Source organism: Gossypium hirsutum, chromosome D03 (genome assembly GCF_007990345.1).
Source record: "Gossypium hirsutum isolate 1008001.06 chromosome D03, Gossypium_hirsutum_v2.1, whole genome shotgun sequence".
NCBI lineage: Eukaryota > Viridiplantae > Streptophyta > Magnoliopsida > Malvales > Malvaceae > Gossypium > Gossypium hirsutum.
Genome location: NC_053439.1, coordinates 34,601,262 through 34,616,677, shown reverse-complemented (window position 1 = coordinate 34,616,677; position 15,416 = coordinate 34,601,262). Strand labels below are relative to the sequence as shown.

The following is a 15,416-nucleotide window of genomic DNA, read 5'->3' as shown; positions in this document are numbered from 1 at the left end:
ACTTTAAGGGATGAATTTGTCAATCCTAATATTCCAGAGAGATGGTGAATACCGATTTGAAGGATTTTTTAGTGTAGATACATTTATCACGATTCCTGACCGGAAATAATACTGGCCTAAAGCTAAGTTAGAATATTAGTGAAGCATGAAATTAATCATGCTTTTGTTGATTTATGGTAAAGGATTAAATGGTTGTGGAGATTGATGGAAAATGGAGGGGGCTTGGAAAATAATTAAGCCAATAAAGAAATTAAAAGCTATTGAAACAAAAATCGATAAAATGAAAAGAATAAGCTACAAGTGTTTTGAACAAAAGGTAGAAAATGGATAATTGCATTAATTCCAATCAATTTCCAATGTATTCAAGGTGTGTTTTCAAGTACACCACCTCATCTACCACTAACTATTCAAAATATTTTCAAATTTAATTTACTACTTTTGGCTTTTACAAGGTCAAAATCTGACTAGCCTCTCAAATGTCTCAAAATTTATAATTCAGTTCTTCTTCTCTTTTCCATGCTTCAATTCAATCCATTCTTTGTTTGTTTCTGATTTAAAGTGCCTGAATTTCATTCTTGTCAATATTTAAACACAAAATTCACTAATTAGTAGGGATTAATTCGAGAATAAGTCGATTTGAACACGTAAATTGTGCAAAATGAACAAGTTATCACTCCACTCAATTATGATAGATATAGTCTTAAACAGGGTCTATTCCTCCTCTGAATTAAGCACATCAAACATGATTTAATAATCTAAAAATATTAAATCAAGAATTAAACACACATAACTGAGAACAAAATTCAAGTATTTATTGCATAAAATAGAAATCAAAAGACAAAATTCATCATAGGGCTCATCTCCCCTATGTATTTAGAAAATTAGTTCATAATCGTAGATAAAAACATTTCAAAGACAATATAACCACAAGAAATAGAGAAACTCATAATAAACTTCAAAAAAATTAAAAAGAGATATTCAGTCTTGGTGGAAATCTGCTTCAGAGTTGGCTTCAATGGTGTTTTCCAAGTTGTTTCTTCTAAAAATTCTTTGACGGCTCTCACTTATCTTCTTATATTTGGTATATATAGGTCTTAAAATGCCTGAAAAATCTAAAAATTACGTTTTTTCGCGTATTTGGAGTACGAATCGCAAAATCCACACGGTCTGGCACATGGTCGTGTGGCAGCTCGTGTGGCTCACACAGCCGTGTGTCCAGCCTGTGTGGCTACTGAAATATGCTCCAATTGTTTGATTTTTGCTCATTTTGCTCCCAAATAATCTTCTAAGTATAGAAACACGAATTTAAAGGATTAAGAGAATAAAATTCACCATTTTTGCATTGAATAATCATCCAAAAGCGCATTAAAAACGAGATTAAAATATGTTACTTTTGATACTTATCAACCCCATAATCTACTCTCCATCTCTATTCCTTATGACTCCCCTTGCTGCAGCATTTTCAGAAGCAATTTGAACCGCCCCGTCGGTGCAAAGGCTGATCTAGCTATTTGGTGTTTGGTGTGCTAAATTTTGTTCCTTTCACCTAGATATGTCTTCCCTGTGAAAAGAAAAAAAAATTGTTTTGCCCATATATATGAAATATTAACTATCTCACATGTGTTCCATGAACCCCTTGAAAAACAAAAAGATTTCGATTTTTCTAAATTCGCCAGGTTAGTAAGCCAAATAAATATGACCAAGTTACCTCATCGTCAATTGATTTGGCACTACTTTGCAAATTAGCCTTTAACCACGGGATAAGGTCTTCAGCATAGAGACGTTTTCACTCCACCAACTTTCATTATTCATTTGAAGTCATTTATGTACGAATCATTTATGTAATTAATAAAAAAAATAGAATTATTTTTATAAAACAACACTCATTCTTGCAGCATTTTTCTTTTGAAATTTTATTCGTAGCTTTTTTAAAGGTGTGCTACCATGATGACTTGAAACCTTTTTTTTTTTTTTTTTCAGAATGGAATAAAGAAAAGAAAGAAATTCCATCCATTTTGGTTTCCTTGAAAGTGGTGAGGGGTAAAGCAATTAGCTAATTAACACTTCATCTTGAAAAAAGAAATATGATTTAGACATTGTATACGTAAAAGTGGTCAACAAAATCCGGAAATTACATTCATTATCAATATATGACAATTCATGGAACGTTCTTTCTCCATCACAAATAATAAAAAAAACTTTTATAATTAATTTTTGAGACAAATCACAAAATTAGTTGTCCAAAGCATATAAATTTAAAGCAAATTATCAAGTTATACAGAAGAAGACCAAAGTCCACAAAATCTCAAGCCATTGGGATTCATACATTCATCATATACTCTCATCAATACTGAAGAACATAGACGTTGTACTCCACAACTGCATCACCAGTTTTAATATTGAATGTATGAGTCTTCGCCTGAGCATATCCACGGGCAAATTGGAAAAGGCCGCTACCGCCGACGATAGGCATCTCCCTCACCGTCGAGAACACCGTGTTCCGCCCCAAAAGACTAAGGGCACTACCGTTATACTTGCCTTCCACGAAAGCCAAGTTCATTACCATTAACAAACCAACAACGTCTTGCGCTGCGGATGCGTAAATCCCTTGCGCTTTTCCCACAAGCTTGGAGTTCCGGTCGGGTGTAGCCGTCAAAGGGTCATCAACCATCACGACAGTGCCGAAACCAGTCTCGGATTTGTTCGTCAAGGCTGCACTGGCGACCCGGATAGCAGTGGGATTTCGTCCGCTGACGACGTCGTGGAAGTAGAAGTGAAGATGGCTGAGTTTCTGTCGTTTGAGGCCGAAGTGTTTGGGAGACAAACTGTTTGAGAAGCCATGGGGTTTTGCAGAGGCAAGTTTAATGGAGAAGAGGAGCAGAGTAGATAGAAAAAAGAAAGTGGAGGAGAGTAGCTTTGAGAAGGTTTTAGGCATGTTGAAACGTAGAGAGATTTGGGGACTCAATGAAATATATGGACCTGGAAAGAAAAGGAGAAGCATGCTTTGACAAAGTTAGCCTTATCGGTGTGCTTTGAGTCAGTATCAATTCAAAAGAGAAAAAACATGTTACTCTAAACGTTTGAATTAATCAGCTTAGATTAAGGTATTTAAAGTAATATATATAAGTTGGTTAAATTAGTTGATTTAATTATAAAATTTATTATATATATTAAAATAAACATCTGTGAGCATCTTGTTTCAAGTAAAGGCAATCATATTTTTAATTAAAATGAAAAAAAGTCATGACTTGTTTTGAAAAGTTAAGAACCCTTTCTCCTTGCTACATGTATACCAATTTCTTAAAATTTACAACCTGATCCCAATATCTCTACTCTTTTTCTATTTCATAATTAATTTAGAGTATGTGGTATTTTAAAATTAAAAACAAATTTGCAATTTAAAATTGAATGAAACCATACTACACTCCCAACCTATGAATTTTTCTCTAATTTGTTCTCTAAATTTCAAAATGTTCTAATTACATTCTTAAACTATTGGTTTTATATCAATCAAGTCCTTTTGTCATTAAATTTATCTGTTAAATGACTCATCAAATCTTAAGTAGCTAAATTTGAAATAAAACAAAAGTAAAGTAAGAATTTTAAGGGATTACTTTTTACAAATTTTTTTCATTTTAAATTATATCATATCAAATCTGATGAGTCATTTAATAGTTAAATTAACAATTTTAGTATCAAAGGGTCTGATTACTATAAAATTGATAATTAGGGATGTAATTAGAATGATTTAAAGTTTAGGAATCAATTTAAGATGAGGGTCATAGTTTATACAATTAACTAAAAAAAAAAAGAGACTATCATTCTATTGTTATGAAACAATGGTGATGAAACTTATGATTCAAGATTTAGTATTTTTATTTGACTTACATTTGTGTAATATTGATCACATGAAATTTTTATTTTAGAAATATCTAATTTAACAATTGTCGAAACCATTTTTAAGGAATTTGAAAAATGGGAATCGACTTTGAAAAGGGAGTAGCCACCGATCTTTATTGGAGGTGTGATCAGCTCACATTGAAAATGATTTTGATCTGCGAAATTTTAAGAAAATAAGTTCGAGAGTCGATTACGTACGAGGAAGGGCTAGCACCCTCGTAACGCCCAAAATTGGTACCGAATTGATTGTTTAATGTCTTAGTGTCGAAACTTGAAAAGATTTTTAAATACAATCCCATGAAATAAAATCTAAGCAATTGAATTGGATGATAAAATGGACCCATTTTAAAGAAAATAATCGCCACACTCAGTGAGTTAGAGTGCAACCGTTCAATTTTCGAAGTTAGATTCATTTTTTTATTTTAAAAAATTCATATATTTTGAGAAGGATACTTGAGTATTTGGGTCAATCAAGAAATTAGAACCCAGTAAGTTAGGGTTTAATTTCTCAAGATTCCTAGACACCAAATATTGTCTTTATTTTAAAATCGAGATAACAAAATGTCATATCCAGTAAGTTAGGATCCAACATCTTGAAATCTCAAAAGTTTTATTTTAACAATTGTATGGTTTTAATAAAAATTCTTGATTATCTAAATACATCGAAAAGAATTGAAGCCCAGTAAGTTAGGGCACGATTCTCTCGAGAACTTATGAACACCACGCTTTTTAGGAATTATGAAATAAAATGATTATAACACTTTAATAAATTTTAATTCTTACAAACAATATAATTGAAAAGCAATATATAAAACAAAAGATAAATAGCGAGCTAAGTTTATACTAGAAGCCATCAAGCAAGTAATATGCTAATACAAACATTCTTTAATCATGTTATACAAACATTCATATTAATAATTGCGCAACCTAAAAATCAATAATCGATATAAAAAAACTTTGAGACAATAAAATAAAGAAATAATAATAACAATAAATAATACGAACATTTGATGCAATTTTGATAGTTGGACTAAAAATAAATAAAAGGTTTGAATAAATTTTAATGAAAAAGAAATAAAACCAGCGAATAACATAAAATTAATACTTACATTTTGATTTATAAAAATAGGATCTAGTATAATTATATAAAAGTTAAATAAATGAAATAAAATAACAACTTTAAAAGGAATAAGGTTTCTATACATAAAAGATTTGAAAGTAATAACATATTATTATATATATACACGTACATATACTAAAAATACTATATATACATATATATAAAAATATGAAGTATTATTTAATTTCATAATTTGAAGTTAATTATATACATTTATACATACGTGAATCAAAAGAAAAAGTTATATATATAAATTACATTAAGGTAATCTCTAAAACATATATAAAAATATTTATAAAATTAAGTAATGAATGTATAAAATAATAATATATAATAAAAAATTTATATAAAAATTAGGTTAACTAATATATATATACATATATAAATACTATTAAATACAATACCAACAAATGAAATTAATGATAATAAATCAATTAATTTAATGAAAGTGGATCTATTTTGGACTCAAACAAAATTCTAAGGGTTAATTTGAAATAAATATGCAAACGATTGAATTGAAAACCATTTAACATCAAAGGGATTATTAAAGTAATTTAACACAAAAATCTTTTCTGGCATGTGGATTTGAATCTTTAAAACGGTGCCGTTCAAACATGGATCCAATCGAAACAGAAATCCAATATAATGTATAGATTAAAATAATAATAAAAATTGAATAAAAACAAGGCGAAATATAGAAGGACTCATCGTGCAAATGGACCATTCAAGCAAAACGCGCGGATCCTTCCCCGGGTCGGGTCACCGCGCGGGTCACAAGCCTCTAAACGGCGGCGTTTGACCATGGATTTAAATGAAAATAAGGTTAAATATGCGATACAAATTAAGAAAAATGGAAAGAAATCCGATTGCAACCGAGCAAAACATAAAGGGACTCTCAGTGCAAATAAACCAATAAGTCAGAATGCGCAAATCCTTCCCGGGTCGGGCCACCGCACGGGTTTTGGCCTTCAAACGACGCCGTTTTCAGAGCCATCAAATCGGCATTAAACAACGCCGTTCATTACCCTGTTTATAAACCAAAATAACCTTAATACAATTCATTTATTTAAAACAGAAACCTAAACTAAGAAAGGCTCATTGCGCCGCTTTGTTTAGAGACCATTCAGATGACTTCCGATCTTAGCCCAACCTCCGATGACGACGGAGAGAGCCAGGATCTTGCCACCAGGTAACCTTTCTGCCCTCTCTTACTGTTGTTTCTTTCTTTGATAAACAATCAGTAAATGCCAAAACGAAAAAAAAAAAGAAAAAGAAAAAGAAACGAACTGCGAATGAAAAGAAGAAAAGAACCCAAAAAAATCACCTCTTTTGAATTTTTTGATTTTTATTTTTAATCTGTCTTTCTCTGTATTGATATCATATGAAAAAAAGGGCCTCCTTTTACAAAAAATGAATCGGCTTTTTATAGCCAAAGCTAAAAGAAAAGAAAAATACATAACAAAAATCCCCCACTCCTCTCTCTGTTCTTTTTTCTGTTTTTTTTGCTCTCTTTTTCTGTTTTCTTTTCGTTGCTGGTTGTTTGTTTGTTTGCTGCGCAGGTACAGCGTACGGAGGCACAGGCGCACGCGTACGGAGGCTCGCGTGAGTGCAGAGGCATGGCACGTGCGGACGAGAGGAGCTACTGCGGCGCTGGGGATTGCCCTAGGGTTGCTGTGTATTTTTTGTGTTTTGGGCTGATTTGGGCTAGGTGTAATTGGGCCACTGTTTTAGGAATTGGGTCTGGGTTAAATTTAGGTTTAGGGTTTCAATTGTATGGGTATTGGATTAAAAACGATTTGGGCCATGCTGGGCCCATGTGTTTAGACTGAGGACTTTTAAATTTGGATTGGTTTATTTTATTACGGGCCGGGTAAATATTGGGCCTTACAACAATAATTAAATTAAAAAGTAAAGAGATTAAAACTTATGGTATTAAAACTAAAGAGATGAAGATATAGGGAGTGAAAGCAAAATTAGACCAATTGACAATCAGAAAAAGGAATGAAGATAATATTTTTCCATCGCAATTAAACACGTGTTTAAAGTTTAAACAGAATTCAGGATAGAAAGTTACCATAATACCCGTACCATGTACGAGAGAAACAGTCACTTCAAACTGGTTGTTTTTGGCAGTTCATATAAAAAAAAACCAAGTTCTAATTTTGTAATTTTCGGAAGCTTAAAATTCTCGACCATCGCTTGGAAACAAATTATTAGATCTGATGATATTTGTATCAGATCTACACAAACCATAATTTTTTTTCTTCCATTTCTCTTCCCATGGCGATTTATCCATGTTGTTTTTCTTTCCTTTTGGTTTCCCTTTTCGTTTCATTTTGTTACGCTGAGATCCGATTAACAGAGATCCGCCACGATGACCGTCCCATAATCCCTTTCGACGAGTTCGGCTTCACCCACACCGGTCGCCTCGAGCTCAACGTCTCCAACATTGCGCTCTCGAACCAGAACCCGGATCTCGACATGTCTAAGGTCGGGTTCTTTCTCTGCACGCGGGACGCTTGGATGCAAGTGTTATTACAAATCGAAGACGGGTATATCAACTGCGCTCTCAATTCCGATTTCGTTAAACTCGTCTTCGAATTCAAACAGCTTAAAGGGAAATCTAATAGTTTCAACACCGTTTACCAAGAGAACACCGCCGATCAATACACGCTCGTCTTCGCTAACTGTTTGAGTCATGTCAAAGTATCGATGAATGTCCGATCGGCGATGTACAATCTCGACGGGAAGGAAAAACATCGTGATTATCTCTCCGCCGGGAAAACGATTCTCCCTAGGGTTTACTTCATTTTCGCCCTCGTTTATTTCACATTGGCAGGGATTTGGATTTACGTGCTTTATTTAAAACGACTCACCGTTTTCAGAATCCATTTATTTATGTTGGCTGTGATTATTTTAAAAGCGGTTAATCTGCTATGTGAAGCAGAGGATAAATCGTATATTAAACGAACCGGAAGCGCTCATGGTTGGGATGTTTTGTTTTACATATTCAGTTTCTTGAAAGGAGTAATGCTTTTTACGTTAATCGTTTTGATTGGTACTGGGTGGTCGTTTTTGAAACCTTACTTGCAGGACAAGGAAAAGAATGTGTTGATGGTTGTGATTCCACTTCAGGTTGTAGCTAATGTTGCCCAGATTGTTATCGATGAGACCGGACCTTTCGGTCACGATTGGATGGTGTGGAAACAGGTGTTTTTGCTCGTCGACGTTGTTTGTTGTTGCGCGGTATTGTTCCCGATTGTTTGGTCGATTAAGAACTTGCGAGAGGCAGCTAAGACGGATGGCAAAGCTGCGGTGAATTTGATGAAGTTGACACTGTTTAGGCAATATTACATTGTGGTTATCTGCTATATTTACTTTACTCGAGTTGTGGTCTATGCTTTGGTGACGATTACATCATATAAGTATCTTTGGACCAGTGTGGTGGCCGGGGAAATGGCCACTCTCGCATTTTATGTGTTTACTGGGTATAAATTCAAACCAGAGCCACATAACCCGTATTTTGTTATTGATGATGAGGAGGAAGAGGCTGCTGCAGAACAGTTGAAGCTTGAAGATGAGTTTGAACTGTGAAAACATTCATAGAGAACAAAATTATATATATATGGAGAATGATTGAAGAAACTGGTGCAGGGGATCAACCGGGAAGTTGAGTAGAAGATCATCAAAATTGGTAACAATGTTAATAAAGAACTGTGCTAATCCATTCTTTTCTTTTTTTTAATGCCATTTTCCTCTTCGGAAGTTGATAGGGTAACATTGAAACTTTCATTCACATTTGTGAATTTGATAGCCATCTGTAACTACAAATACAAAATTTTATGCCTTCTTATTTAGTTCCTTGTTTGTTGTTTATTCATTGGTCATTAAGAGAGAAAAGTTGCAGTTTCTACTTTGTATGGAGAGCTGCTAATGCTGGTTTTAAGTGGTATGTATATTTGTAATAAATTTCCAAATGAAAAACGCATTTAATGAAAGGCCTATTGTACTACTGCATTGCTGTTAATAGGAATGGAAAAACAAGCAAAAGAAAATAGTGGAAACTAACACCGAAATTAACGAGAAACGTGAGGAAGGAGCCTTTGCCCATTAACCACGGACACATGACTACTCTTTTTTAATTTTGAATTAATAATTTTTAGCGCCCGAAGCTAGGCTGCCATCTGCCAAACGCTTCCTCCCACCAAATTAAATTTGAATCTCACTCCCTCTCTCTTTTCTACTTCTTAAAACATATTCCAGAATGCTTTAAACCCCATTTTGAATTTAAATTAATTTACACTTCAATCAATTAATTATCCTGTTTTCTTTTCTTTTTTTATATTATTCTCTTCTCTTCCTCTGATTCTTTCCAAGCTTCTAAACTAAAACTAATTTCCTGTATCTTTGCTTCTCTCTCTCTTCCTCTTTTCCTCTCTTTTGGTGGCGATGGGTTGCGTTTCATCTAATTTACTGAACCGGGACGACGAGTTTACTCAACTCGGCAGCTCAGCATTTGGTAACCACATCGTCTCCCTCACTTCCACCACGTATGGGCTGCTCACTCTTGATCCGCCGTCGCATTCCACTACTACGCCGCCCTCTCCACAGCCATCTTTCACCTCCGGGTCCACCTTCAGTGAGTCCAAATCTCTCTGGTCGGAGCCTAGACCCGTCCCTACCCGACCCGAGGTCATTAACTCTTGGGAGCTCATGTCCGGTCTCGATGTCGACAGCTTCCGTTTCTCCTCGATTCCAAACAAGGAAAACTCAAACCCTAATGTTGGCAGAAACGGCAGCGTTTCGAAACCGCCGGTTTCCCGATCTTCGCTGCTGGATAAATTCCAGGCTGACAGCTTCCGTTTCCCAATCACGGTGTTACCCGAAAAGGAAAACGCCGATCCTAATTTAAGCAAAAACGGCACCGTCGCGAAAACTCCTTTTTCGCCGCTACACAAATTCGATTCTGGAAGCGACGCCGTTTCGAAACCATCGCCGCTGGACAAGTTTGAGAATATATGCCCACCGAACGGAGAAAACAGAGTGGTGATTTATACGACGACGTTAAGGGGTATCCGTAAGACGTTTGAAGACTGCAATGCGGTTAGATCAGCGATTGAGAGTTACGGGGTTGTTATATGCGAACGGGACATTTCGATGGATCGAGGGTTCAAAGAAGAGTTACGGAAATTGATGAAAGGGGCGAACCAAACGACGCCGCCTCAGGTTTTTATTAAGGGAAGGTACATTGGGGGAGCCGAACAAGTGGTGAAGATCGTGGACGAAGGTTGGTTTGGGGATTTAATTAATGGGCTGCCGAAGAAAAAAGCAGGGGAGGTTTGTGATGGCTGTGGAGATGTGAAGTTCTTGCCGTGTTTTCGTTGCAACGGTAGCTGTAAGATGGCGGCGGCGGCGGAGGAGGGTAGGAGGACGGTGGTGGTCAGGTGTACGGACTGCAATGAGAACGGTCTGGTCCTTTGCCCCCTTTGTAGCTGATAGATTGTATGGGTTACTTTTGGTAATTTAATAAGTTTTAATGGTGAAGTGTTTGAGTTCATGCTTACATGATTAGCCTTATTTGCTGCCCTCTCTTTTTGATCAAATCTATATATATGTTGCCTTTTGTTAAAGTTTTAGTAATGTTAGCAATGCGGATATTAAGAAGATTAATGTGACAAATTGCTGCTGAAAATCTTTTTACTACTTAGGTTTCTTGTGGATTAATAAGTTTACATAATTTTACTCTAGAGCAGATGCTAACTTAAATAAAATTTTCTTCTAATGAAGCTATCAGAAATACGAGTGTGTCGAAATTCTCTATATGTAGACAAAGAGAAGAGCTTGTCGAACATATTTAAGAGGATAATGTGTCAAGTTCTTTTCAAGAATCATATTTCCAATTTAACCTGTTTATGAATGAAGAAGTGTACAGAATCATGTTAGAGAAAGATGCTTGAAAAGAATGCTGAACTTTAGATGGGATTATCATCATAGAAGACAAAGTTGAGCAATCTTCTATTCTTATCAAGTGTGCTGATGGATTGATTCCAAGCTGTTGAATATGTAGCTAAATTCTCTATAAACTAAATGTTGTTGACATCATAATTCAGGGCCTGAAGCTAATATTATGGCTGAATCTTTTATTAACCAAGGTGGTTTTGTCGTGTGTGGCAAGAATTGAGTTATTTTACAGGTTAGCTGATAGGGACATGTGCTGAGTTTTTATTAGCTATATTTTCTCCTGGTATTTGAAGTAGCTTTGCAAAATAGGCAACTAGAATGTAGTAACGTTGCTTGTTGGCTTAAGTTGTACAGGAGATGAACTAGGTGGAGCTGCTATTGGTATTGGCCTTACGTAAGGGCAAGTAATGAAGGACATTTGATAACATAAGGTATCTGGAGGGCTGGAGAGTAGGATGTGGTTGATTACAAATATATTTAGTGGGGCTTTAGGCATGAAACTTGTTACCTATGAGGTCAATGAGTTTAGTTCTTATATTCCTAAAAGTTCTGTATCTTTTTTACCAACAATTGTTGGGTGCAATGATAAGGCACACACTCCTAAAGGAAGAACCCGGATTCAAACTTTGGAGATGACATTGTTGGTGGGGTAGCCATGAATCTCGAAAGAATTAGTCTTCATGAACCGTAAAACAGATATGGAAGACACATTCGTTATACCAAGAAAAGGTTCTATTTTCCTTTTCTTCAAGTCATCCTATGTAAACATGGAAATAACTATCTTATTGTAATTGCTGGAGAGGGCTTTTGCTATTGTAGTCTTGTCCCTAAATGCAAAATCTTCTGAAGTTTTAAGGAGCTTGGTAAGTGATAAGCTTGAAGCAGTAGATGAAACACTATTTATGGACCTATGGTACGGATCCACTGGTATAACTTCCATGTTTTTGTCTATCTATTTTCACCCTAAATGATCCTAAGTTTTTGCTAACATGGTTTCTCTTTCTCATCATCTTGGAAATCTATTTGAGAGCCTGTCTTATTCATTAAGATTTTCTAGCATCTTTTACTTAGCACACAATATATTATTGATTGTCTTTACTTCTTTTCAGGCAAATTTTATTATGACTTGAATCAGTACATTTTATTATTACTTGAATCAGAAATTCAATAAATCAAATAAAATAGAATATTACGGTTTGAATTAGGTTTTGATTGTCTATATTGTGCGTTATTATAAATTTATGGGTGTAAATACACTTGCTGAGTAATGGGTAGTGATTGACTGTTGATAACTTTTGAAGGATTCCACTGAGTATTGGGCAAATGAGTTTGGGCCTTAGTGAGCTAGCCTCCTTGATAAAGAATGAGCCTAAGCGTTTAGGCCCACGGCTTCATAAAAGGTTTGTGTTTGACGGATGAAAACTGAACCACAATACTTTTGTAAGTAGATAGGAGGTTAGACCAGTTAGGCCATTGGTTTTTGGTTTATTGGTTCACTTGGTTAGTTAGGTTTGATTATATAAATTAATAAAAAATTAAAAAAAAATTGAAAAATATTAGAAAAGAAAATTTTGGTTCAATTGTTTTTTTTTTGTATTGGTTTGTGTTCATTGGATCAATGTACTGGCTGATCCAAGTTGAATTGATCAAATAATCAATTCTCGATTTGATTAGTTTGTATGATTCAATTTTTTGTCTTTTTTGAAACTGATATCTTGGACGATTTTCGATTTGATTGATTGTATTTGTGAAAAATAAAAAAGATGGAGAAAGTAGAGTATAAAAAAAGAAGGTAGTTTTTGAAATGTGATGACATTGGCAATATATTTGATTTGAAGCGAATGGTAAGGTAAGGTTCTTAAGAGTAAGAGAGATAGAAGAAAAAAAAAGCATACCTAATTTGAAAATGTAGAGTATGATGATGATTATGAATATGAAATGTTGGTACCATCCTGGATGTTACATTCGGCCTTATAAGTCAGACCCCACACACCTAACCAGTTTTCATTTTCTTCTTTTAATCCAACGTACTTCCATCGTATCTCTTTTTATTTTTGTATGCTACTTCTTCATTTTGTGGACTAAATAAAAAATTGGACTTATTTGTTTCCTCCTAACACAATAAGTGTAGCCGATGGAATGTGGAAACAATAATAGTAATAATATTATAATTATACATAATAGGATAGTATACATTATCTATGATCAATTTTTGGGTAAATTACATTGCATGTCATTCTAAAATAGTACCATTTTTATTTTGGTCACTCTAATTTTTATTTTGTCAATCTAATTGTGATAATTGCTTCAATTGGTCACTTTCATTTAAAATTTTCGTTAATTCATTAACGGATTGTTGACGTGACATTTTTTGGACTTTTGATTAAAGTTAGGGATCTCTTTATAATTAGTCTGAAACATTTTTTTTGATTTATTTGTAACATGAAGATTCCAATAGTGATATTATCAACATTTGAATCCTCTTTAAGAAGAGGGAATCTAATGAAGGTGATGACAACGAACCATAATGCCACCTTTTTGATGAGCCTACTTGCTAGCATAACATCATCGACCACCTTGTCATTGACTACCACAATTAGGCTAAAGGTTAAATGGCCACTTGCTTAATATTTGACCTTAGCTTGGTCGTGGTAGTTGGTGGCGATAGGGTGGTCAGTGGTGTTATGTTGGTAGATGGGCTCATAAAAAAGGTGGCGTCATGGTCATGGTCATGGTTCGTTGTCACCTTTGTTAGATTCTCTCTTTTTAAAGAGGATTCAAATGTTAGCAATGTCATCATTGAAATCTTTATGTTGCAAATAAACCAAAAAAAAATTAGACTAATTATAGAGAGGTCCCTAGCTTTGGTAAAAAGTTTAAAAAAGGCCATGTTACCAATTCGCTAGTGGATTAACGGAATTTTTAACGGTAGTGATCAGTTCGAGCAATTATTTTAATTAGGAGTGATTAGACTCACAAAAAAAAATAGAGTGATCAAAATAGGAACGATGTTATTTTAAGGTGACTTGTAGTGTAATTTACCCTAAATTTTAATTTTACAAGTACTGTCACATGGTTTAAAAAAAACAAATTTTTTGTAATTTAATTTGACATTTATTTTTGAATTACTCAAATTATTAGTATTTGAATATATTATTTTGTATTTATAACTATAATAAACCCGTAAATAGTAGGAAATGAAAGTAGTATTATCTAAAGTAAGTTTTCATACAAAATAAGAAACAAGCTTAAGGAGATTTCATAGTGCAACTCTTTGATGGATAAGTTAGCATTTTATAATATAAAAAAAAAGTAATAATTAAGATTTGATAAAATTGTGTGGATTTTAAGTTAATTGGTTTAAGGTTGAGGGTTTGATTTTTTTTTTAAATTTTTGTTCCTTTTCCATTATAATATAACTGGTCACTTATATAAAAAATAAGATTAATTATTAATCACAATAAATGATATTTTCATCTATTTTTGAAAATAAATTAATATTGGAATAATTCTATTAGGTACATTTCTTCTTGTACATTATAGTTTTTTTTTTAATTTTTGGTGTACTATTTTATTGTACGTTGCCTTTTTGCTTCTATAAAAAATTAATTTCTCTTAACTTAAAATCATTTTAATATCAACTATCAAGATTTTAAAAATAGACATATGTATTATTGTGTTTTCATTTTTTAATTATATTATTTGTGAAATGTTATAATATTTTTAAGGAATTTTTTAAAAAAATAATTAAATTAAAAGTGATTTAATTGAGTACGAGTAAAAAACCTAATGTTGTGAACTGAAACATATACACATTTATCTGTGTCGCATATACAATTTTTCCTTTTTCTATCACTCCTATTTATTAACCATCTTTTCTTCACGTTCTAATAATGTCATCTCGTTATTTATCACTTTTAATTAAATGTACCAAAATTCTGTCAAAAAAAAAAATTAATGTACCAAATTACTATAAACAATTTTTTTAAATATATCTCAAATTGATAACTGTAAAACTTTATCTTTTACAATCTTATCATTTGTCCGCGTTCGATTGATTGTTTGTTTGTATTAAATTATAGAGTGAACATTTAAAGATTAAAATATATTCTATGGTTGGATTAAAGAAACCATTAAAAAATCATAAAAAAAGCCAATTCAATTGGTTTTTTAACTTGGTTCAAGCAGTCTGTACTGATTCACAGATTAACTAGTCTGGTGTCTCTTTTTGGACCGACATCCCAATTGGTTCTTGGTTTGCTTGCTAGTCCAATTTAAACAACCATGATTTCAAGTTTCTATACTTTGTATGTTTGGAATCAGTAGTCCTACTTTTATTTGCAAGAATTTAATCGCTCTACTTTTGTTATTTAAAAATCTATTTTAAAATTATATATAACTATGCAACGTTTTAATTGAAAAGTTAAGTCTATAA

At 33.5% G+C, this 15,416-nt stretch overlaps 3 protein-coding genes across 3 annotated transcripts; 2 read left to right on the top strand and 1 right to left on the bottom strand.

The window, feature by feature from the left end:
* Window positions 1–2,186: 2,186 nt before the first annotated feature.
* LOC107950777 (dirigent protein 22) lies at window positions 2,187–3,015 on the bottom strand. Its single transcript, XM_016885737.2, has one exon. The coding sequence runs from the start codon at window positions 2,999–3,001 to the stop codon at window positions 2,345–2,347; it is 657 nt and encodes a 218-aa protein (XP_016741226.1). The 5' UTR covers window positions 3,002–3,015; the 3' UTR covers window positions 2,187–2,344.
* A 4,163-nt stretch (window positions 3,016–7,178) lies between these two features.
* On the top strand, window positions 7,179–9,018 carry LOC107950775 (protein CANDIDATE G-PROTEIN COUPLED RECEPTOR 7). Its single transcript, XM_016885735.2, has one exon. The coding sequence runs from the start codon at window positions 7,301–7,303 to the stop codon at window positions 8,612–8,614; it is 1,314 nt and encodes a 437-aa protein (XP_016741224.1). The 5' UTR covers window positions 7,179–7,300; the 3' UTR covers window positions 8,615–9,018.
* Window positions 9,019–9,182: 164 nt separating this feature from the next.
* On the top strand, window positions 9,183–10,690 carry LOC107950776 (uncharacterized protein At5g39865). Its single transcript, XM_016885736.2, has one exon. It carries the CDS (start codon window positions 9,470–9,472, stop codon window positions 10,514–10,516), a length of 1,047 nt encoding a protein of 348 aa, XP_016741225.2. The 5' UTR covers window positions 9,183–9,469; the 3' UTR covers window positions 10,517–10,690.
* The last annotated feature ends 4,726 nt before the right edge of the window (window positions 10,691–15,416 follow it).

Bases quoted from the DNA above. Each gene is read 5' to 3' on its own strand.
- LOC107950775 (XM_016885735.2), top strand. From the start codon at position 7,301: ATGGCGATTTATCCATGTTGTTTTTCTTTCCTTTTGGTTTCCCTTTTC.
- LOC107950776 (XM_016885736.2), top strand. From the start codon at position 9,470: ATGGGTTGCGTTTCATCTAATTTACTGAACCGGGACGACGAGTTTACT.
- LOC107950777 (XM_016885737.2), bottom strand. From the start codon at position 3,001: ATGCTTCTCCTTTTCTTTCCAGGTCCATATATTTCATTGAGTCCCCAA.